Raw genomic sequence first — 25834 nt, 5'->3', positions numbered from 1 at the left:
GTTTCTTCTGTGTTCATGTCTTAAGAATGAGCCCCATCTTTCTTAATGCAAAGAGTATGGGCATGCGTAATGTTCACAGGAGGTAGGCCTCAGTGCCAAGAACATTAAGTCAAAGTTCTCTAGAAGTCCAGGGAAAACAGACCCAGCTTAGCAGACCCAGAGCATCCTTCCACTGCTTTACTTCCTTGCATCTCTAGTTGTGGCATCAATGCACAAAAGGAAAAAAAAAAAGGAGGAACTAAGAAAAGAGACTGAGAAACAGTGGTAAATATTATGATGGAAGCCAAGTAACATGAGGCCTGAAAACTGACTGAATTTGCCAATGTGACCTTTACAAGAACAGATGTGGTGAAGTGGGGAGTCTAAAGCTGACTAGAACTGGTTCAAGAATAGATCACATGGTGGATCTATCAATTTTGGTCGATCTCGGTCTATCAAGGTGGATCACTTGAGCCCAGGAGTTGGAGAACTGTGAGCCACGATTGCATCACTGCATTCCAGCCTAGGTGACAAAGCAAGATCCTATCTCAAAAAAAAAAAAAAAAAAGCAGTTATTCAAGACTAAGACTACAGACCATTCTTCTGAGGAATTCTGCAGTAGAGGGTCACAGAAATAAGACTAGCTAGCAGGTGTTGATAAAAGTGGTTTTCTTTAAAATGGAAGAAAAGGTATGTTTGCATGCAAATGGAAATGATCCTATAGAGACAGAAAAATTAATGATGGAAGAGAGAAAAACATTGTCATCACCAGTCTCCTACTCATACACTAAAAGTATTTCCAATTTTCTACTCTTATAGAAAAGCCAAGGCTGGACATGATGCCTCATGCCTGTAATCCCAGCACTTTGGGAGGCCAAGGAAGGAAGACTGCTTAAGTCCAGAAGTTTGAGACCAGCCCGGGCAACACAGTGAGACCCTGTCTCTACAAAAAGTAAAAAACTGGCTGGGCATGGTGGCACGTGCCTGTCATCCCAGCTACTCAGGAGGCTGAGGCAGGCGGATCACTTGAGCCCAGGAGCTGGAAACCAGTGAGCCATGACTGCTCCACCACATTCCAGCCTGGGCAACAAAGCAAGATCCTATCTCAAAAAAAAAAAAAAAAGAAAAGAAAAGAAAAGAAAAGAAAACCCAGGATGACTTAGATCTATGTCAACTATTTCTGCAGGTTAAATTCCCACAAATGGGTCTGCTGAACTGAAGAGCCTACACATTTAAAAAAGTAATACATGTTGCCAAAATGCACCAATCTACATTCCCATTAACAGTGTATGAAAATGACTGCTTATACTCATCAGCACTGGGCATTATCATTTTACTTACTTTTTGCTGATCTAATACTTTAAAAATCCTTACTGTTATACGTATTTGCATTTATTCTCAAATAAAACTGTTTAATTTGGCAGTTTCTTAAAAAGCTATGCATAAATTTACTATTCATCCCAGGAATTCCATTCCTAGGTATCCAAAAGAAATGAAAATATATGTTTACACAAAGACTTACACATGAATGTATACTCTGGCATTATTGTAAAAGTCTAAAAGTGGAAACAATCCAAATATCCATCGATGGATGAATAGATAAACGAAACGTAATACATCCATACAATGGGTTACTCAGCCATTAAAAAAAAAGAAGTACTAATACATGCGACAATATGGATGAATCTTGTGAAAGCCGTCAGAATCAAAACAGAGTCACTTGTATTAAAAACTCCGATAACGGAGCCAGGGAAGGCCATGAAGGGAGGGTTCTCATGCACAAATGCCTGATAACAAGAATTATCACAAAAGACTCTTCAAAAACCACAGCCTTGCACAAAGGCCATTGCAACCTCATATCAAACAAAAAACTTCAGCAAGGACATCAGCCCAGCAACTGCCTGTCCAATCTCAGACTGGTGCCACCCTTGTTATTGATCCTTGTAGCCAAGGATAATTATCTCGAAAAAATTATGTAATCCCCTTCATTTTTCCTATAAAAACTTTTGTCTTCCTTTACTGCCCTAGTTTACTGTGGTACATAGTTTCACAGTTTACTATGGCACACGTATTCCTACTGCAACGCCCATTACTAAATAAATACCATCTTCTTTGAGAGTCTCCCTCTGTCTGTTATTTAGATTAACAATCTGAAATACATTACACTAAGTAAAAAAAACCAACAACCACGTGTTGTATGATTACAAACAACAAATATGCAAAGACGCAAACAACCATGTGTTGAATGATTACATTTATATGAAATGTCTACAACAGGCAAATCTATAGAGACACAAAGTAGACAGGCAGTTGCCTAGGGATGGGGGAAAATGGGAGTGACTGCTAATGAGTTTCCTATTTGGGATGATAAAAACATTCTAAAATTGATTATGATGATGATTGCACAACTGAGAATTATATATCTCAATAAAGCCATAATTTTAAAAAAAGAATTCATTCTAACGAAGGCTACAGGCCGGGCGTGGTGGCTCACACCTGTAATCCCACCACTTTGGGAAACCGAGTGGGCAGATCACCTGAGGTCAGGAGTTCGAGACCAGCCTGGCCAACATGGTGAAACCCCGTCTCTACTAAAAATACAAAAATTAGCCAGGCATGTTGTCACACACCTGTAATCCCAGCTACATGGCAGACTGAGGCAGGAGAATCACTTGAACCCGGGAGGCAGAGGGTGCAGTGAGCCGACATCGCGTCACTGCACTCCAGTCTGGGTGACAGAGCAAGACTCCATCTCAAAAAGAAAAGGCGGCTATAAGGTAGCAGATAGAATATGATTCTATTTTTGCAAGAAATATATATACACATATATAAATGTGTATTAATGTTTGCATTTAGAAAAAATTCCAGAAGAGTACAGACTAAACTATTACACTAGTTTGCTCTGGATGGTAGAATTTACAGGGGCATGAATATTCTCCCAAGAGGAAAAAAGATTCTGTGACCCTTTTGTACTCAAGCCTCTCTCACTCATGAAATGAGGTCACTGGTCTGATAAAATCAAGTCATTCTTTCTGGCCCTTCTTGAAAATTAGGTAGTAATGATTATTCTAGTCACTAAAAACTCCCCAAATGAATGTTGCTCTCAGAAGTGACACGGGAGTTCCAGAGCACAAACTGTTTTAACCAAAAAGTTTCCAGGGCGGGACAAATATTATCACACAGAAAAAGAAGTATGGTTTAAAAAGCTGAGGACAGCACAATCTGGCATATACTCTCAAGCACAACTCCAAACCCAGGAGGGCCTTTATCCTCTTTTAGTCCAACATGAAAATAACACTAACTAGCTTTTCGAAAGCCATGCCCACAAGAAGCGTAGTCTTTTGTAGGCAGTGGCATTGAAAGTGAGAGAGATGCTGGGAAAGGTATTAGAATGTCAGACAGCACCCAGAAAGCTTTCAGGTATGCAGTTTAGCCGTAATAATGAGCTCCAAAACCTAGAGGGGGAAAAAATCATGTAAAATTTCAGAGTAAGGAGGGAAATAATCCCTTTAAATCTTTTGTATGACACCCCTCCAAAAAAATTAATTTTGAAACATGGGGATTTCAGAACAAGTAAAACATTTAAATTTTATGTTTATACTAATCAGTCATAAATCTGTTTTTTGTTTTATTATTCAAGTGATCACATAGCTTGCAAAAATTTAAATACATAAAATTATAAAAAGTAATGCATTAATGACAATCAATTCTGGTCTTAAATTCATGAAGCAACAGAGAATTTAAACTGTTGCTTTACCTTTAACCTAGTCCTCCATTCCAGTCACACTTAGCCCAGTTCTACCAGCAACTGCTCACCATCTAGCTAGGACCATTATTAACAGTTTGTTTACACCCTTTCAGATAATGTAATTATTTTTAGAATTTATGCAGCTGCAGAATTTTTGTCTAAAACCATAAGCGTTTAATAAAAAGAATAAGGACGCTGGGCTGCCCAGGCCTACCAAAAATGAGTACTTAATAAATGTAAATAAGTAATGTTAGTCAGTCTGGACCTGACTAGCCCTTGGTAAGTGTTTTAACCTCTCTGGACTACACATATGTAAAATATGTTAACATATGTACATAAAATACTTATGCATTAATATATATGTACATAGAAAAAAATCTAGGAAGGGTGCAGATTAAACCATAAGGCTGGTTTTTCTCTGGATAGGAGGAGTATAGGGGCAAGGTGCTGTGCTAATAAGTTAAAAGCATGGCGATGAAGGCACTTAACACATAGTATATTTCAACACGGAAAATATACAGACACACTCCTGCTAACATGGAGCCCTGACATTTTTCACAAGAGGAAAGAAGACTGAGTGTCCTCTCTGCTTCCAGAATTTTCTTTTGCTGCTTTTTGATCTGGTGGTTGTTACATGTATGGGTTCCTCCTATCCTGACTGGCATCCAAGAAATAGAAAGAGGCCGGGCGTGGTGGCTCATGCCTGTAATCCCAGCTCTTTGGGAGGCTGAAGCAGGAGGATTGCTTGACCTCAAGAGTTTGAGACCAGCCTCGGCAACATGGCCAAACCCCATCTCTACAAAAAAAGGAAATTAGCCAGGCATGGTGGTATACACCTGTAGTCCCAGCTACTTGGGAAGCTGAGCTGGGAGGATGTCTTGAGCCCTCAAGGCAGAGGCTGCAGTGAGCCGAGATCATACCACTACACTCCAGCCTGGGTGACAGAGTGAGACCCTGCTTCAAAATAAATAAATAAATAGATGGATAGATAGATAGATAGATAGATAGACAGATAATAATGTACCTACTTACTCTTGTAGATATTAGATCCCAGCTTCTTCTCATTAAAGAGTAAGAATAAAGCAGAAAGGTTTGAGAATTAAAAACAGAACCTTGCTGCTTCTGACATCATGACCTTCAGAATCTCAAACGCTTAGCTAAAGTAAAATATACACACATTTTGAAAGATAAAAGTTTAAAATAAGTTTGATGGAGACTATTAAAATACAGTATTGTTTAGGTTATGAAGACATACTTAGCATAGTTTCATAATTTAAATAAAATCGGGTCTTAAAAGGGTGCTACAAAACAAGTTCCCACATCATCTTACTTCCCCTAGCCCATCTCAGCACACAACACACTCTTCAATATTAAAACATCTAGCAAATGCTACATCTCTGGATAAAATGCATTACCCAAATTTCTAACAGGGCAGGGAAATGGAATGGAACTTCCAATGTCAAATTTTAGTATGCCCTGACTAAACAAATCTATGAGCTCTGAATTTTGTTAATAAAGACAATTAAGACCTATTTATGCCTGAGGTGGCAATTTTTTTAATTTTTGCATGTGTGAAAAATCAGACCTTGGCGATGAGGCTTGAGCAGTAGGATATAAATAACTCCTACATGCTTAGCATTCCAATAATGGAACACTAGGCACAAATCGGCTAAGTTGATATCCTTAGAAAAGTTTAATCATAAAACTAAAACTATTTCTCTGGGCCAGGCTTGGTGGTTCATGCTTGTAATCCCAGCACTTTGGGAGGCCAAGGCAGGAGGACCACTTGAGCCTAGGAGTTTGAGACCAGCCTGGGAAACATAATGGGAGCCTGTCTCTACAAAAAAATTTTTAAATTAGCCAGGCGTGATAGCAAGCACCTGTAGTCCCAGCAACTCAGGAAACTGAGACAGGAGAACCACTTGAACACAGGAGGTCAAGGCTGCATGATGGCACCAATGCACTCGAGCCTGGGGTGACAGAGCATGGCTCTGTCTCTAAAAAAAAATAAAATAAAAATTATTCTGGCTGATTAAATATTACTAAATTTTTTTAACATTCCACTAAATCAATGATAAATTTAAATCTGTTACACTACAGGTAAATTTTCTCATTTTAACTCATTAAATGATTGACATTTAAAATTATTTATATCATAACCACCCATAGTGGCTAAAAGTTCACTACCTATATAACAATCCAATTAGAGGTTAAGAACAAAGTCTCTGGACCTGGACTGTCTAGGTTCAAATCACACTCCAGCATTAAACAACTGTGAAACCTTAGGCAAGTTATAATCTCTCCGGACTCAGTTTCATCTCTAAAATGGAAGTAACAGTACTTATCTTACATGTTGTTTGGAGGATTCAATGACTTAATATATACGAAATGGTTTGAACAACACTTGGCATATAATAAGCACTATACAAGTGTTAGATGCTATATTATTTTGTTCAAAATTTTTAACAAAGACAAGCTAACACCACCTCATGCCTTAAAAAGAATGCTCATTCAAGATATTACTTATAAACTTTCTACTTTTATAAAAACTACAATTGCATTAAAATATACAATGCACAGTCTCACATACCTGTTTGGAATACAAGTTCTTTCCCTCCTACACCTGCTGCCTCTAGGTTAATGAATGCACGAATCAAGCTAGCCCAGGGGTGCTGAGTAATGAAACCATGACTGGCCTTAATGAGAAGGAAAGAAAACAAATAATTGTTAAACAATCTTAAATTATCAGCCTTGATTTTGCTTAAACACAGAGAGACTATTTTGATGAGGTAAGGAATATGAAAGCAAAATAATCACTCTTCAAAGGCAGTATCCAAAGACATCTTCTGCTTCTTTTCCTATGCATAATGGCCATGCACATCAGGGTTCAGAAAGTCACCCATCACAGAAGGCAGCCTGGTTACCATCAGCGGTGCCAAACAACATCCCTGGTAAGTACAAGGGTGTGCAAAAGAAAAGGCAAAGAGGGCCAGGCACGGTGGCTCACGCCTGTAATCCCAAAACTTTGGGAGGCCATGGTGGGAAGATCACCCAAGCTCCAGGGTTCGAGACCAGCCTGGACAACATAGCGAGACCCCCTCTGTTTGTTCATTTTTGAGACAGAGCCTGTGGCCCTGGCTGGAGTGCAATGGCGCAATCTCGGATCACTGCAATCTCCACTTTCCAGATTCAAATGATTCTCCTGCCTCAACCTCCCGAATAGCTGGCATTACAGGCACCCACCACCACGCATGGCTAATTTTTGTAATTTCAGTAGAGACAGGGTTTCACCATGTTGGCCAGGCTGGTTTCAAACTCCTGACCTCGTGATCTGCCTGCCTCGGCCTCCCAAAGTGCTGGGATTATAGGCATGAGCCAGCATGGGTGGCCCCGATCTCTTTTTAAAAAGAAAGAAAAAGAGAACAGGAGAAGAGATGATCCATATGGCTGGGCATTTATTTGTGCCTGTCTCAGAACATCTCTGAAACTTCAATGTCAAAGAAAACCTGAGGAGAGTAATTATGCCAGCAAGAGCCCTTCTCTCAATCAAATCCAGCCACAATAATCTGCTAAGTGGAGTTTTCTAAATATTAAACATCTCTACATAAGTGGTTGTGAATTTTTTTAAGTTCTGCTCATATAGTATTTTTCTGCATATTATTTTATACTACCCACAGGAGTCATAAAAAATGCATTTACGTGTTAGCTATTATTATTCTCATCCTTATTCAAGCCTAATATTTAAAACAGTAAAATCTCACTTGCAAGACATTTTCCTCAGCACCATTAAAGAGAAATATGACAGCATGATGCAAGGCTTCTGAAGATGTTGACAAGACGTGAAGGACTTCCAGCATCACTGAGCAGCTAACTGCATCATCACTGGCACCTTCAAATCAGAAAAACAGATTTGCTGCTCAGATTTTAAAATGTTTACAATATGAACCATTAGGACTAGGAATGGAGCTTTCTCCTCAGAGAAGCATCACAATAGCTGCATGACCAGAAGCATAGCTCTGTCATCATCAGGTGACAATCACACCCACCAGCAGTAAGTTCCATGAAGGGATCTTTGTCTGGTTTGCTCACTGACTTACTCTCAATGCCTACAACCATGCCTGATCCACCAGAGTCACTCAAATAGTGTCTGCTAAATAAAGTAACCTGAGGGGACCTAAAGTCATACTGGAAACTGGTATTCTCAGCAAACCAAGGAAATCTGTTCTTTTCTTTACCCGCATTCCACATCCTCTGTAATAGTCTCACTTCTGGTGCTCACAGCTTCCTGCAACATCTCCCACTGCACTCACTCCTTTCTTGCTTGTTTTCCTGCCAAAATCATAACAGCTGCACAGAGAGGTCACTTTGGATGGTGTAACATTCCTTTAAGGTTTCTCCAAGGGGATTATGTGATGAAAAACTAAAAAGAAGATACCTAATCTAGTAAGACACAGGAAAGGAGACTAATGACCTAAGTAGTATCCTAGGTCCCAGAACACACACTCAGTTGAATCTCTGAACCTCTTCTTGATTGAGAAATTTTGTATGCTAATTAAAATTAAGTATAAAGATGACTTAACTGTCTTGCTTTTTTAAAGCACTGTAAGAGACAGTTAAAGGAATTGATTGGATATTTGATGATACCAAGGAATTACTGTTGGGTTTTTTTAGGTGAGGCAATTGGTGGTATCAGAAAGGGCGCTTATCTTCCAGCAACACAGAGAGAAATACTTTTAGAAAGGAACTGATATAGCTAAGATCTGCTTCAAAATAATCAAGAAGTTGGGAGGGTAGTGTGGTAGGAAAGAAACAAGATCAGACTGCTGAAGCTGGGAGATAAGTCCATTAGGGTTCATCAAACAGTTCTGCTTTTGAATATATTTGAAATTTTCCGTATCAGAAAAGTTAAAGAGTAATCAAAGTAAATAAGAGCTAACGTAACTCAGGCAGTAACATTTCTGGGTTTACACATTTGAAGCAGGGTGCCAAAGAGTTTGGCGTGGATTTGAGAGCAAGAAGACTTGGAAGTAAATTTGAGCTCTGTCACTTTACTCCACTATTTCCTGGTTTAAAGAGCAAGCTAATGACACCTACCTCACAGGTTTATTGTAAGAGTCACACAAGATAATGCCCAGTGCCTAGCACCTGGTAGGCATTCAATGTTCATTTCTCCTTCTCTTTGCAAATCTGAAGAAGGCTCTGTAGCTAAAATTAAAATGCTTATTTGGGCTCTGTTAAATTTCAGACCCCATTTCTACTTAAGAAGAAACTATCTATTAACCAGACTTGTCTTGGTGGTGATTACTGGTTTGTATTTCAATCGAAGTGAAACAAAATAATAATCATTTAATTACTATCAAATAGAAAATGCTGCTATTAGCAAAAAGTGTCACTTCCAAAAACCTAATGAAATAAACCCTTTTTTTAAATTTGACACTGTGAGTTACTTTAAAATAGAAAGCAAACAATAAAATGTTTCTTTATTCAAAAAGAAGGGGAAATCCAAAGGTATCTATACAGGGTTGATTAAAAAGTTAAATTGTCCATTCAGCTTCCCTTATTTTAATGGTTCTGGTGCATTAAAAGAGAACTACAGAAGGGTCAAATATCTTTAAGAAAGGGAAGGAAAGTTAAGAGGACAGTATCTACAAGGGCTAGGTGGTTAACTGACATCCCTTTCCATTTAGAATTAACCTTGAAATTGAAGCCACCCCCAAAATAACTCAATGCCTCTTCTACCAACGACTTGGAACCACACAGCAAACTCAAGAAGATAATTAAGACTTTTCTGTGGATAACATTACTCCTAACTGGTATCAATTCCTGAGTCCTAGATACACAGATGAGAACTTAAAAAGAAAAAAGTGCTTCAATTAGGCCATCCACTAAAAGGATTTAGGTGATAGTCTATTTCAGGGGTGTCCAATCTTTTGGCTTCCATGGGCCACATTAAGAGAAGAATTGTCTTGGGCCACATATAAAAGCGCTAACACTAACAATCACTGATGAGTTAAAAAATAAAATAAAATAAAAATTGAAAAAAATATATCATGTTTTGAGAAAGTTTATGAATTTGTATTGGGCCACATTCAAAGCTACCCAGGACTGCAGGTTGGACAAGCTTGGTCTATTTGATGAATGTGTGAAACACTATTTTTAACAATTTATTATTGACAGAAATTCCCTTGAGATTGTTGCTAAGGGTATTCCTATAAAATTTTAGTTAAAAGTAGATTCTAGGGCCAGGCGCAGTGGCTCACGCCTGTAATCCCAGCATTTGGGAGGCCAAGACAGGTGGATCACGAGGTCAGGAGATTGAGACCATCCTGGCTAACACGGTGAAACCCCAACTCTATTAAGAAAAAAATTAGCGAGGCTGAGGCAGGAGAATGGTGTGAACCCGGGAGGCGGAGGTTGCAGTGAGGAGAGATAGCGCCACTTCAGTCTGGCCTGGGCGAGAGTGAGACTCCATCTCAAAAAAAAAAAAAAAAAAAAAAAATTCGCAAGGCGTGGTGGTGGGCGTCGGTAGTCCCAACTACTCGGGAGGCTGAGGCAAGAGAATGGCGTGAAACCGGGAGGCAGAGCTTGCAGTGAGCTGAGATCGCGCCACTGCACTCTAGCCTGGGCGACAGAGTGAGACTCCGTCTCATAAATAAATGAATACATGAATGAATGAATGAATGTAGGTTCTAGGCCAGGCACAGTGGCTCCCACCTGTAATCCCAGCACTTTGGGAGAATGAGGTAGAATAATCACTTAAGGAGTTCAAGACCAGCCTGGGCAACAAAGTGAAAACCTGCCTCTATTATTTAAAACATAATAATAAAAAGTGGGTTCTAATGGCTCACAAAAATGCTGGCCTTTAATTATTAGACTCCACATATATAATTTGTAACATTTAGCACTATGTTTGTAAAGAGTAACTGAATATGCACTCCAAAATATGTCACTTTGACATACGGATTATTTTGAGCTGAAGGCAACTGAGAAGCAGGTACTATACAGAAAAGCTCTCTGCCCTCCCCTTGTTTGCCTAAAAGCAGGATATACATTTACCAAGGTGTCCCCACTTCCCCTCTCCACCAGGAAGTACAAACGCTGATCACGAAAGACAACTGTAAACTTCTGGTGGCCTGGCGACAGCACAAAAGGAATCTATACAACACTTTACTCACTAACCTTTCTCTACCATTTATTTGCCTTCCTACAATTTGCCACTCCTCGAGACTCAAGGTCCTTTTCCTTTCTTTTGTCACGTCTCTAAAAATGTATTGTTTGGTTGAAGATGCTACATAAGCCAGATTTCTAAGCCACCTCTTTGACATGTACTCGTTTTCCTTGAGTATCTCCCATGTACATGAAGTGCAAGTGTCAATAAACTTCTATTTGGTTTTTCTCTTTTTAGCCTGTCTTTTGTTACAGGGGTACACTCAGCTAAGAACTAAGAAGGACAGAGGGGAAACTTTTTTCTTTTGTCCCTATATTTGCTGCTAATTCTTGTATATACAGCCTTCTTATATAATGTTCTTAAGCAACCATGGTGTTTATTTGCCCCTTCCCAGAATTCAAGCATCATAATAGTGGACAAAGAGTAACATTTATTACTGCTTTGAAACGGACATAAAAAAAACCACTGGTGGCCAGGCATAGTGGCTCACACCCATAATCTCAGAAATTTGGGAGACTGAGGCAGGCGGATCACTTGAAGTCAGGAGTTCAAGACCAGCCTGGCCAACATGGTGAAACCCTGTCGCTGCCAAAAATACAAAAAAAATCAGCCGAGTGTGGTGGCACAGCAGGAGAATCGCTTGAACCCGGGAAGCAGAGGATGCAGTGAGCCAAGATTGTGCCACGGCATGCCAGCCTGGTGACAGAGTGACACTTGGCCCCCCACCCAAAAAAAAAAAAAAAACAAAAAACACTAAACCACTGGTTACCCCAGCAGCACATGAAGGTACTTCTGGCTTATTTAACAAATGTGTGTATACTGATTTTTGAAAATGCAAGTTACATTCTAAATGCAATTGTCAAGCTTTCTAAATGAAGATATTCTAATATGAATCATTTTATCAAGCAAAGAAATTTTACTTAAATTTTGTATAACTCTAGATGTTCAAATTTGGCCTGCTGTAAGTTCGAGTAATCCAGAAGTGTTAATATTACATAAGAGTTAATAGAAACTTTTAAAAATCACTTTCCATGCCAGGTACTATTTTAGTGTTTTACCTTTTTTTAATCCTCCAAGCAACACTATTAGGAAAGTATTATTATTTCCTCCATTACACAGATGAGAAACTAAGAAGTTAAACAATTTGCAAAAGGGAGTATTAATTACACCCTAATATTCTTTTTCCTTCCAAACGTAGCTGAAAGAACTGACTGGCCAGGAAATCCAGCATCTTATCCTAGTTTTGTCTCTTATCAGTGATGACCAGATAAATTTACTCCTGTATCAAATGAGGGGTTGAGCCAGATGCCATCTCAGGTCTCGTCTACCACTAAAATGCTATGCTATTATAAATGCTATTTTCTATCCCTATTTACAATCCCTTTAACCATTGAATACAATTTTCTGAAGAATAAATATTTTAATAAATGGAAGTTCAATTTAGGGGATTCCCATTCATTTGACAAATATTCACTGCGTCAGGCACTGTCCTAAATGCAAGTATTCTTATTTTGCCAAATTATTTTCAGAGAAAGATTTACACATTAACTAGGTACTTAGTATGGCACCCTCAGTGAAGCAAAATTCTCACTTTATAGGTCAACAGAATCTACTAGAAGAGATAGCTGCCAACCCGCAGCCCAGGACAGCTTTGAATGCAGCCCAATACAAATTTGTAAACTTTCTTAAAACATGAGATTTTGTTTTAAGCTCATCAGCCATCATTAGTGTATATTATGTGTGGCCCATGACAATTCTTCTTTCAGTGTGGCCCAGGGCAGCCAAAAGATTGGACAACCCTGCTCTAAAACCATGCAGCAACCCTTGAAGGCAGGGACTTTCCTTATCTGGTATCCCCAAAGCCTAGTATAACACCCAGCTGAGTAAAACACTTTTTAAGTGTCAGAACCTAACTCCAGGACACAAGGACACACACACTGGTAACACTGAGAAAGCTGCTTCAGTCTACCAGAAACATTCCAAGTCTTATCACTGGGCTGCTGGCATTAATACCAAAAAATAATATTAATAAAGCACTTAAGAGAAGACAGAATGGTTAGATCCTAAAGTAAATGACACTATCCTAATTATCCTGCTTTCCATCACAAAGAAAAAAGGTTTGCCCAAGAAAATGGTCCCCACAATTGCCCAAGTAGCTTGGGGTTATGTTAATAAACTTTCTGGGCTGTGACAACTTCCAAATGACCAAAAAACAGGTACATACCTGGTGAGTTTGCTACCGAGTCAAAATGACAATTAGCCAAGACAGCATGCTGGGCTCCATCTCTGGGTTCCAGCTTTACCACAACATTGGTGATGTTGTCATAATAGCTTGTAAAACCTCCCAAGAAATCAATGCTAAAAGAGCCTGTGGGCCGTTGTACATCTACTGATATCTTATGCAGGCTATTGCTTTGCACTTCAATCAGTTTAATCTGTTCCAAAAGGTAGTGCACGGTCAGAATTTCATTTTCTGGACTTCCTGTAGTCCTGGGGCCAATGGAGGTTATGTGTTCAAGATAATCCCTGGAAGTGACCAAAAGAATAACAAAGGTTTGTAGTTAAAATTGACACTTAGCATGGGTAACTTTTCCACTACACACCCCTTCCTCCCCAAAAAAGTTTAGTTCTTTGGCCTACATAAAAAGGACCGCCTTTCATTATTTCAGACACCAAGTAAACATCACTTATAAAGTTTCATACTTTTATTTTTGCCTCCCACGAGTTGACCCCTTCAGTTTTCTCCACCATCCCACTCCCAACTTCTCCCCATATCAAACCAATACAAGGACTAGGATGTATTAAAAATGTGTGCCCACTGGCAAGGCACGGTGGCTCACGCCTGTAATCCCAGGACTTTCAGAGGCTGAGGCCGGTGGATTGCTTGAGCTCAGGAGATTGAGACCAGCCTGGGCAACGTGGTGAAACCCCATCTCTTCTAAAAATACAAAAAGTAGCCAGATGTAGACTACTATCCGCCTGTAGTCCCAGCTACTCAGGAGGCTGAAGTGGGAGGACTGCTTGAACCTGGGAGGTGGAGGCTACAGACCCGAGATGGAGCCACTGCACTCCAGCCTGGGCGACAAAGCCAGGCCCTGTCTCAAAAAAAAAAGAAAAAAAAAAAAGCTAAGGACTAAGCAGGATAGAATATAACGTCACTGTGCACACTCCTGAAGGTTACAGATTCTGGGTGAATGACTGTAAGTAGCAGAAACCAATGAGCAAAAATAATCAAGTCAAGAGATTAAATAAGGGGAGGAAAAAAAACTTTTGATGGACCCAGCCCTCTTAGCATACACCCAAGGTCTAATGACTTCAGTTCAGGCCAAAACCAACTGTACCCCTAATTAAAACAAAACTTTTTTTGTCTTTTCACTGCATTCCAAGTGGGGAAGCTGGAAGTGGGGGTAGGAAGCGTTTCAGAAAGTCCTTAATAAGCTTGCAACACTTTGCATTCTAGGAAAAACTTTTTAGAACACAGCAGCTGTTGAAAACTTGACGCCAGCTTAACATTTCATGAGCTTTGACACACCTGGGTTACAACATCTTTGACTTAGACACACCTGGGTTACATCATCTTTGACTTAATCACCTTTCCTAGCATTCTTAAAGGTCTTAAAAAAAAAGTCAAATCTTACACAGTCACTAATCCAATGGGGCTAAAGACAAACTGCAGGGATCTGAGAACTTAGCAGACTGCATACCAAACTTTCACTGGGCGGTGTTCCAGAAAGAGCTTCTGTAGCCTTCAGATTTGGGAGCTGTAACCCTCAGAAAGTTAGAACAGTGCACAAGCGCCTTCCAACACTCCCCGCCCCCAAAGCGAATTTATACAACAGTCTAGGTACGCAAATTTCCATCTGGAAAGCAGAAGAGTTAAGCAAGGTAAAAAGTGGAAGCTGTTCCAGAATATGGGGAGATGACTCACAACCAACCATCTGCACGAAGGACAGACAGTGGGAAGCAGGTTCAATCTACGTGGCAACCCCAATCTGTACCACGAGCTTAACGGGGGACAGGCAAGCCCCAAGTCCCGGCAATTCAGACCCCAGAAGAAGGACAAGCAGGGTCACCCCACCCCACGTGCAGCCTGGAAGGGGTCAGCGAGTCCCGGCGGTCCGGCAGGGGCGGGTGCACACAGGTGCGGTGCCCCGGGGCCTGGGCAGAAGCCGCAAACGGACGCGCGGGCCGTGCCAGGAGGGAGCGGCCGGTACCTGGCTTGGAGCGCGTCGAACTCCCCGCGGTGTCCAGGGGCCCCGCGTAGCACGAGCTGCTGCAGCGAGAGCTGCACCAGTGTCCGCAGCGCGAGGAGGTAGAACGCGAGCCCCAGCGCGGCACGCGCCTCAGACAGCCCGGTCCCCGCGCCCCTGCTCGCGCCGCCGCTACCCCCGGGGCTCCTCTTCCGCGTCCTGCCGCCGCCGCCGCCGCCGCACCCATCCACCAGAGGCTCCTGCGCTCGGGCCTCCCTCTCCGGCGGTGGTGCGGCCGCCGGTCCCTCCCGACGCTCTCCTCCGACGCGGTGCCGCCTCACAGCAGCCGACTCGGAACCCCACTCCATGGCCACGCGCCTCAGCTGCCAGCTCAACCGCCCCAGCGCGCTACAGCCCCGGCCGCCGACGCCGCCGTCGCTGCCGCAGCGCCTCCTAGTGAGCGGACGGAAACTGCAGAGGGCCAAACTTCTTCTGATTGGCCCGTCCCGCCGCGCCAAGACCCAGTTTCTTTGGCAGTTCTCGGGTGCGCACAGCTGCAGGGCCCACCCAGCAGCGGGTGGTGGATATGCCGTCTCCCGCAGGGCTTTTCCAGCCCTCTGTAGGACAGCGATTGCCAAATGTAAAGACACCTAAAAACCCGAAACGAGAAAAATGAGAGATCGCTTTTGAAAGAACACACAAGGCTCTTACGGTGCACCAGGCAGATGAAAAAAGCAATGGCCTGGCTTTCGTAAGGAAGCAATATTAGAACATGAGGCTCCAAAAAAGTGGGTTCCGGGCTCTTAAAATTAGAAATAAGACTACGCAGAGGAGGCCCGGCCTACTGCTTTCACATGCATAATCTAATCAGATCTTCATAACTCAGCAACTTAATCTGTGCTACTACTGTCTCCATTTAACAGATAAAGAAAAATAACGGCTATTATTTATTGAATACCTGCTATGAGCTAGGCGCTAGGCCAAGTCCTTTAACACATTATCTTATTTAATTATCTTTAACAATACTTAAAAGGAAATATCTTCGTTCCCATCTAATACCTGAGAAACGTAGAGATAACAGATGAAGAATGTAAATCTAATTTCATGGGCTCCCAAAACAGCATTCTGTTCCACTACTACATTAGCACTCTGCAAGTGAAGGTTCAGAAAGGCCATTCTTCACTTGACGACTCTCTGTGGCGGTTAAGCAGCAGAGCCTTGGTTTCAGTGCAGATCCTAGTGATTATCTAGTCTTCTTCCGGCTTGCCGTTACCATGAGCCTCTCTGCTCCAAGGTTTTTTGTCCCCAGCTTGGAGTTGCTACATTAGCATGAGCATTAACCTAGAGACCAACTGGGAGAGCACACTGCCGGATTTTCACTTAGCACATATGTCAGATTTCATACAATGCCCTATGGGCCTGCTCTTGCCCACCTCTCAGGCTCCTCTGACACCAGGATGCTTCTTATTTCCAGCTCTCCAGCCACACTGGCCTCTTTCAAAGACTTCCTGCACACATCTTTCCTTCTACAATGGGATCTTCTCACACGCTGTTTGAACTACCTGTAGTGTTCTTCCCTCTCCTCATTGTCTTTTTAACTCCTAGTTATCCTTTAAATCTCAGATTAAGTGGTACTTCCTCAAGCAAGAATCTACTTTAATTAATCTTGCTTCCCCTATTTGTAGGATCTCACAGCACCATGTTTGCATGTGATTATTTCATATCTCCCTCATTAGACTGTAAGCTCCATGAAGGCAGGAATCAGGTCTGGTTTTACTCACCATTTTATTCCTTGCTCTTAACACAAAGCATGACACATAGTATGTAGTCAATAGATATTTCTTCAGTGAATGAAAAAATGAAAACATACCACTTTTGGGTCAGCAAGCATAATTTTAGCTCTATAAGATCCCTTTCAGTCTGTAAGCACTATGAGACTAAAGACAGTGTCTATCTTATTTAATCATCACTGTATCCACTGTGCTTAGCTCTGGATAAGAGTCTAGCCCATGGTCATAACTATATGTATATATATGTATGTGTGTGTGTGTTTGTGTGTATATATATATATATCTGACAATATCCCATGGTACCATAATAGGGAAATGCCTGGCTGTTGGGGACGAGTAGATCTGAGTTCCTGGATCTGGTACCTTTAGTACACATGGCATTATTCAAGTTACAACCTCACAGAGTCCATGTGTATTTATCTGTGGTAATGCAGATGATACCTGCCTTAAGGGGCTTCAGTGAGGATTAGATAGATAGATAGATAGATAGATAGATAGATAGATAGATGATAGATAATAGATAGATGGATAGACAGATGTGTGTGTGTGTGTGTGTGAAAGATCCTCACATAAGATTCTTATTAAAAACTATTTTTCAGAATTTTCCTTCTCATGAAATCCTTTGTAGATTAGATTAAAAGCTACTTTCCTATCATGATAATCATAGAGGTCTAGGTGGTAGAAGTTAAGTTACAGCTGAGTTCCTGAAAGGCAGTTTTTCTCTAGACTTGTATAGTCTATGGTATTCACATTTGAATATTTTTAGCTACTAGTTGTTGGATATCTACTTGTGTCAGATACTGATCAAGGTGGAGAAAGAGAGAGAAGAACAAATCAATGTTTCCACCTTCAGAGAGCTTACATTCTAACAGAGACAAATGTGTGCGCGTGTGTGTGTGTGTGTGTAAAATGTCAGAGAGTTAAGTGCCATAAAGAAAAATAAAGCAGGGAAATTGAGACTGACAAAAGCTGCTGTTTTATTAGGGTGATCAGAGATGGTCTCACAGTCTCTCTGAGAAGATGACATTTGAGGTGACCTGAATGAAGTGAGGAACAGGGCCACATAAGCCTGGGGAGAGAATGTTCCAGCAGAGGAAAGTGAGCTGGGATGTTCAGAGGCAACGTTGAATAAGGCATGCACTAAAGCAGACTGAGCCAGGAGCCCTGGTAGATGTGAGGTGACAGAAGTGGGTAGGAGCCAGTGCAAGGAAGGCCTCCTGGCCCTGGTGAGGACTTTGGGGTGGTTTTGAGCAGTGAAAGGTCATGCTTTAGGTGATGTTTTATAAGACCACTCAGAGTCTCCATCCGAGGCAGAGCAGCGCAGTGACCACATCTAGAACATATAGGCTAATAAAACACTTTGATAATGTCTGGCCTTTGAAGTGTTCAAAGCCAGTTTGATCTATTATTTTATTTGTGTTAAAAGTAGACCACAGTGAATTGGAACACATGCTCTAGTTCTTACATATCGAATCTCTGATAAGGATGAGGAACAGATAATGTGAAAGGTTTTGGCTGCCCCATCTGGTGAGCTATTGATCATGGGGTTGAGTCACCTCATCTGGCTTGGCAGGCAATTATGCTTTTTTGTGTCTCCCTTTATGACAAAGTAAGAGCTAAACTGACTGACAGACATAGAGATGTCCCATGTCCCTTCTGTCTTGCCATCTTTTCCGTATTTCCTAGTAGTTTGGCCAAGGTAAGTGGAAGGACATATGAGCTGTCAGGATTCAGGTGAACTGCCAGCTTCTGTCTTCCCCACAGGTCATTCCATAGCCAATTTGCCGTAGAAGAAAACCATAGCCTGTATACTTGCTTCCTTGGAAGAGAGGCTACCAGTTCATCTGGTGAAGTTCTCTGAGGCTCAGGCTAGCAGAAGGATGCCTTTTACATGATGTTACAGTGACATTCAAATCAGGTGAGGTACCAAGCCAAGAGGTGAGAAGTGAGCCCAAACCAGTTGCAGAAAAAAGAAGCAGCTGTCAAAAGCTGACAGGCAGAGCAAGTCAAAAGATTACAAAACCAAGTGCAAGGATTCCAAACGTGGAAGAGTTTATGGGTAAATGCAGCCAGGTTCTGTTGCGGACAGCTTGGTTTTCTGTGCTCACTGAGGTGGTATGAGAGTGAACCAGCTTTGTTTAAAGGTTCAGGGTACACCATTAGTTTTTTTAGGATTTTTGTTTGTTTGTTTGTTTAGATCCCTTAAGGCTAAAGCTTGGGCCTCAGGGTGCTGTTGGACAATTGATCTTTCCAACTTTGAAGCTCTGAAATGGAACATTCAGGAACTGGTGACAATGGTCAGCTCCAGGGATCACCTCCAACAAGCCAGGAAACCTGGGGGCTGGCAGTGCTGGCAAGAAAGGGCATTCTAAGAGGCACATGGGCCAGATCTGTAAATCTTCAGAGCTTTTCTACCCCCATGAGCTTAACCGGCCTTGGAGCCTAGGAAGAGGGTAATTGCACTCTACTCTTAAGCCCCCCTCAAATTCTGGGCTGGTCACCTGTGTTCTCTAGGTCCCTGTAGCTAGGTGGGCACACAGAAGTTAGAGAACAAGCCTGGCTGCATTGCTAGCTGAAGCCACTATGTCAGGTTACCTTTCTTCCATGGCCTAGTAGAAAAGAGATTATCTGATTTTGGAATAATCTATATTCATCTTAAAAGCCTTTCCAAAACAAATGGGGTTTAGACAATTGGTTATTTTCTCTTTTTTTAGAGACAGGTTCTAACTATGTTGCCTAGGCTGGACTTGAACTCCTGACCTCAAGCAATACTGCTGCCTTAGCCTCCCAAGTAGCTGGTACTATAGGTGTGCCACTGCACCCGGCCAATTGGTTCTTTTGGGGAAAAAAATCAAATTAGAACCTCATACCGTATTACACACACATCCACACACACCCACAATATTCAAGTACAGTTCAGAATCAAATATCAACAACTTTTTAACTAGTACAAAAATAAGATGAATATAATTAAATATTTATAATAATTAAGACTCAAAAGTACAAGGACTCTTTAATCAAAAGACAAGTGGAAGATATCATAAAGGGAAAAATCACATACTGGCTACACAAAATTGAAAACTTCTATACATCAAAAACAGTCACCAAAAAGATGAAAAGTCAAATGACAAATGGAGGACATGATTTTCAAAAAGCTTTTTTTAAAAAGGGGATAATATGTGTTATATATATTATTCTTTCTCACTCTTTCTCTTCTTGTGTGAGTGTGTATATGCATGTGTGCACAAAAATCAGTAAGAAAAATATCAACACCTCAATAGAAAAATATGTAAACCATTCACTTTTAGTAGCAAAGGAATGCATGTGAAAATGTGGACCATTTTTATGACATTGAAAAAGCATTTTTTCACTGGGCACAGTAGCTCAGCCTATAATCCCAGCACTTTGGGAGGCTGAGGCAGGCAGATAACCTGAGGCCAGCAATTCGAGAGCAGCCTGGGAAACATGGTAAAACCCCATCTCTACTAAAAATATTAGCTGAGCGTGGTGGCATGCACCTGTACTCGGGAGGCTGAGGTGGGGGGCAAGAAAGGGCATTCCAAAAGGCACATGGGCCAGGACTTGCAGTGAGCCAACATTACGCACTGCCCTCCAGCCTGGATTACAGAACGAGACTGTGTCTCCAAAAAAAAAAAAAAAAAAGCTATTTTTTAAAACTATAATATGCACTGCTGGCAAACACTTTATTTCTAGGCACTTTTATGTGATGCTGGAGGAATACATATTGAAAAGACCTTTCTGGAAAGCAATTATGGAAGATGTACCAGGAGCCTTAAAAGAATTCACAGGCAGGGTGCAGTGGCTCATGCCTATAACTCCAGCACTTTGGAAGGTCAAGGTGGGTGAATCACTTGAGTCCAGGAGTTTGAGACCAGCCTGGGCAACATAGCAAGACCCCATCTCTACAAAATATACCAAAAAAATTAGCTGGGTGTGGTGGTGCATGTCTATACTCCCGTCTACTTGGGAGACTGAGGTGAGAGGATCGCTTCCAGGAGGTCAAGGCTGCCGTAGCGCCACTGCACTCCAGCCTGGGCGACAGGGCAAGACCCTGTATGAAAAAAAAAAGAAGAATTCATGGTTTTTGATGTAGCAATTTCATATGTAGACATCTATCAAAGGTGTGATTTCAAAAAATGCAAAAGGATGCCTTATTTTGCATGCCTTATTCAACGTTGCCTCTGAACATCCCAGCTCACTTTCCTCTGCTGGAACATTCTCTCCCCAGGCTTATGTGGCCCTGTTCCTCACTTCATTCAGGTCACCTCAAATGTCATCTTCTCAGAGAGACTGTGAGACCATCTCTGATCACCCTAATAAAACAGCAGCTTTTCTCAGTCTCAATTTCCCTGCTTTATAAAAATCAAATATATGGAAATGACTTAAGCATATAAAAATAAGAGTTAACTAAATTATAGTACATTCAGAGTTTGGAACGTCATATATTATTAAACACAACATTACCAAAGTCTGTTTAATAACGTGAGGGAAATGCTCACATTATAAATATTAAGAGAAACAAAAAAAAATAAAGATACAAAATGGAAATAGATAAGAATATACCAGTGAATAGTAAATAAATGAAAGGAAAGAATACTGAAGCAATAACGGTGGTTATCTCTGGGTGATGTTCCCCCTCTACTCATTTCTCTACTTTCCACCATGTCTGCCCTTTAAGGGAACATTTCAGTGTTCCCTTTAAGAGCCTTGGGCCTGGAGTCAGTCTCTAGCAACCCTGTGCCTAGGAAGGCACTTGTCTGTAGATGACCATCATTTTAAGCCTTAGGAAGGCAGTTTATAAATTGATTCCAACATGGACGTGATCCAGGAGGGGAATGCAATGTCAAAAAGCTGATCTCCAGCCTGTGTTCCTCAAGCACATTTCTAGACAAAAATGCTTAGGGTCAAGATTCAGTAATTAATCAATTGCTGAACCAATTAAAAAAAAACTTGAGAGAATTTTCACTTAATCATTGTTCTTTAAATTCAGCCTGTGACCTGGGAGAAGAATTGGTGCATATACTTTTCAATGGCTTTGGATTTTGAATTTACTTTTCCCTCCTTCATAGCACATTCCTCATACCATAGGAGAAGAACCCACGAACCCGGAAGTCTCAGGGATTTATTCTATGGTCACACACCCAGGGCTCTGTTTGACTTTCTCCACTGGGCTGCAGGGACAGGTGAGTTAAGACACAGGAGGTGGTGACTCAGCAGTTTGGGAATGGGCGTCACTGACTCATGTGAATTTGCTCCATGCTGAAACTCGATTGTTTTAGTGAACTAAAACATTAATGAGAGTTTACATTGCCAGAGCTCAGCACATCTAGGTGTGCGCACCTGGAGACCCCCAGCACTTCCTGAGCCCCCCTCTAAGTAGCTATCTCCTCCTACAGCCCCCAGAAGCCCTCTTGCAGGCTGTGTCCTGGAACGGTTTTACTTGGCGTTCGGGCTGCCTGACCTTCTTCAGGTCTTTACTGGCCTAAAATAGCCTCTGCAGATGCTGCTTTCCAAGATGCCCAAAGAAGAAAAGAGACAACAATGGATCTTGTATGAAAATGGCAAATATCTCTCAAAGTGTGGTTTGAGGACCATGTAATATGAGAATCACGTGAGGACTTGCTAAAAAAATCATCTTCCTGTGTCCTACCCACCTACTTGGTACATTAGCAATCCATAAGCAGAAAGTCTAGGCCGGGCACGGTGGCTCACGCCTGTAATCTCAGCACTTTGGGAGGCCGAGGCAGGCGGATCACTTGAGGTCAAGAGTTTGTGACCAACATGGTGAAACCCTGTCTCTACTAAAAATACAAAAATTAACCAGGCGTGGTGGCGCATGCCTGTAATTCCAGCTACTCAAGAGGCTGAGGCAGGAGAATCACTCAAACCTGGGAAACTGAGATTGCAGCAAGCTGTGATCACGCCACTGCATTCCAGCCTGGGTGACAGAGTGAGACTTCGTCAAAAAAGAAAGAGAGAGAGAAGAGAGAAAGGAAGGAAGGGAGGGAGGGAGGTTGGGAGGGAGGGAGAGTCTACTGCATCCAACTCTAGAGGTAGAATCCTGTAATCTGTGATTCCTACATAAGCTAAAATGGTAAACCATGCCATAGCCAAGGGTTCACATGTCCAAGAGGGATGTAGGCCAACTGTGATGATCCTGGGCCAGATAACCCCTCCTGCAGCTTTACGAATGTCAGGTCTGCATTGCCATCTTCTCCCTCCCTACCCATGCCCACTGCCCCTCCCCGTCCCCCAGGGCCAGAAGGACTGTGTAGCACCTTGCTACACCACATTGGAAAATAGGGATGCAAGAGGCAGTACGATGCCGCAGTTCAGAGCATGGGTGCTGCACTGAAAGCACTCCTGTATGTTCTTCTGTAACCTGCGGCATATCCTCCAATGAATGACTTAATTTTGTTATGCCTGTTTCTTCATCTAAGAAGTGGGGTTAATAGGGTTGTCATGACACCCTAGATCAGGAGATCTGTGCCAGCTGTTGCTATTATTCTGTGGTTGGAACCTTCATTTGCATGGCATTAAAACCTTCATTTGCATGGCATTACAGAGGCCAATCACTCCTCTACTCTGTAGTTGGCTAGATGGATGAAAGGCAATAGAAAATGCTTAGCCAAGTTCTTTCATAGCAACCTAATTTAAAGTTGATGAAAGGCAACTTGTCACATGAGCCTGAGGTGAACTTGATTTATATTTTACTTAAAGGGCAACTTTTTAATTGTTAAGTGTCACTGTTCTGCTCTCCTTACCCCTAGGTATGTAACATTCATACCCTCACAGGTATGTACCTCTTTATTAGTTCCTTCTTGGTGAAAGGCGGTGTAAAAAAACCTGTTATCCTTTCTCATCTCAAGTCTTTAGTTCCCCTTGGTACATTAGCAATCCATAAACAGAAAGCCAGAAGTACGAAGAATAGGTTCTCTATTTTTAAAAAATTATAAAAACTTGTTCACAATATGATTCAGCTATAAAAAGGAATGAAGTACTGATACATACTACAATGGGATGAGCCTTGAAAACATTGTGCTAAGTGGAAGACACCAGATACAGCAGGTCACATATTATCTGATTCCACTCATTTAAAATATCCAGAATAGGTAACTCCATAGAGGCAGAACACAGGTTGGTGGTTACCACAGACAGGGCAGAGGGGAGAATGTAATCAACTGCTTAAAAGATATGGGGTTTCCTTTCTGGGTGAAGAAAATGTTTTGGGGCCAGGTGTGGTGGCTCATGCCTGTAATCCCAACACTTTGGGAGGCTGAGGCCAGTGGATCACTTGAGGTCAGGAGTTCGAGAGCAGACTGGCCAACATAGTGAAACCCGTCTCCACTAAAACATGCAAAAAATTAGCTGGGCATGGTGGCATGTGCCTGTAATCCCAGCTACTCAGGAGGCTGAGGCACAAGAATCACTTGAACCCGGGAGGCAGAGGCTGCAGTGAGCCAAGATTGTGCCAATGTGTGCCCGGAATTGGTTCCTTCAGGTGAGTTCTTGGTCTTGCTGACTTCAAGAATGAAGCCGCGGACCCTCGCGGTGAGTGTGACAGTTCTTAAAGATGGTGTGTCTGGAGTTTCTTCCTTGTGGTGGGTTTGTGGTCTTGCTTGACTTCAGGAGTGAAACCACAGATCTTCGCAGTGAGTGTTACAGCTCTTAAAGGTAGCGCGTCCAAAGTTGTTTGTTCCTCCCAGTGGGTTCATGGTCTCGCTGACTATAGGAGTGAAGCAGCAGATGCAGACCTTCACAAGTGAGCGTTACACCTTATAAAGGTAGTGCGGACCCAAAGAGTGAGCAGCAGCAAGATTTATTGTGAAAAGAGAAAGAACAAAGCCTCCACAGCATGCAAGGGGACCAGAGCAGGTTGCAGCTGCTGGCTAGGGTGGCCAACTTTTATTCCCTTACTTGGCCCTGCCCACGTCCTGCTGATTGGTCCATTTTACAGAGTGCTGATTGGTCTGTTTTTACAGAGTGATGATTGGTGCATTTACAAATCTTTAGCTAGACACAGAGCACTGATTGGTGTGTTTACAATCCTTTAGCTAGACAGAGAAGTTCTCCAAGTCCCCACCGGACCCAGAAGCCCAGCCGGCTTCACCTCTCAACTGCACTCCAGCCTGGGCGACAGAACGAGACTCTGTCTCAAAAAAAAAAAAAAAAGAAAAAAGAAAAAAAGAAAAGTTTTTGGAACTAGATAGCTGTGGTTTGCACAACATTGTAAAGTACTAAATGCCACAAAGTTGTTCGCTTTTAAAACAATTTTATATCATGTAAATTTCACCTCAATCAGAAACAAACTTATTAATTGTATACTATTCACAGCTGACTGTAGCAAGTAGACCATAAAAAGAAGTCTTAATTCCAGAGACAAATGCCTCCCCAAGTTCACGTTCAGTAAGCCATTTGCTACTCTGTTGCTGTTATAAATTGTGATGATAATAAGTGCCTTGGATTTCAGTAGCCTCTTACTTCCAAGCAATTCAAAGTACTAAATCAGGATTGCTGATCTCCGTTTTTTAAAGAAAATCAATAAACAGATCTGTAGCAGAGATGCTGATTCTTTAGAAAAGGCTAAGGAAATCGCTTAATTCATAGCCTAAAGTTTTAAAAGCCGTTTGCCTCTCAGATTCCTTCATGATTCTAATATCCTAGCCAGAGATAAGGCTAATCTTTAAGAAGATCCACAAAGTTGGGAGCCCAAATTAAGAGATTCAGATACAAAAAGCCAAGTGACAAATACACTTGTTATTCAAAAGTGCTATTATGTCAGCACGGTAATTGGAACTCATTTAGGGAACAGAAAAGAGCATTTACAAACCATTTCCTGACGTGGGCAGATAAGGTGATGGAATAAAATGGGTCAGGTTAAGGTTAGAAGGAGTGGTAAGGACTGGCGAGAACTAGAACCCTGGCTCCACCTAAATCA

General features: G+C 41.8%; 1 protein-coding gene across 7 annotated transcripts in view; it reads right to left on the bottom strand.

Moving 5' to 3' along the window:
- Positions 1-15526, bottom strand: part of ERMP1 (endoplasmic reticulum metallopeptidase 1) — a 48917-nt gene extending 33391 nt beyond the window's left edge. For 5 of the 7 annotated variants that reach the window (XR_008660250.2, XM_055294305.2, XM_055294308.2 and 2 more), the window contains exons 1-4: positions 15110-15526; positions 13120-13421; positions 7489-7616; positions 6318-6423 (exon numbers count right to left, since the gene is read on the bottom strand). Coding sequence is in view for 6 of the 7 variants with exons in the window: in XM_055294305.2 (XP_055150280.1) it covers positions 6318-6423; positions 7489-7616; positions 13120-13421; positions 15110-15453 (880 nt within the window). In the remaining variant the exon portion in view is untranslated. The remainder of the gene's footprint in view (positions 1-6317; positions 6424-7488; positions 7617-13119; positions 13422-15109) is intronic. The other 2 variants (XM_055294307.2, XM_063609194.1) reach the window with 1 other exon arrangement.
- Positions 15527-25834: the final 10308 nt, after the last annotated feature.

The sequence above is a fragment of the Symphalangus syndactylus genome, chromosome 9 (genome assembly GCF_028878055.3).
Source record: "Symphalangus syndactylus isolate Jambi chromosome 9, NHGRI_mSymSyn1-v2.1_pri, whole genome shotgun sequence".
Taxonomy (NCBI): domain Eukaryota; kingdom Metazoa; phylum Chordata; class Mammalia; order Primates; family Hylobatidae; genus Symphalangus; species Symphalangus syndactylus.
The sequence above is the reverse complement of the archived record's forward strand: the minus strand, read 5'-3'. Positions and strand labels throughout refer to the sequence as shown.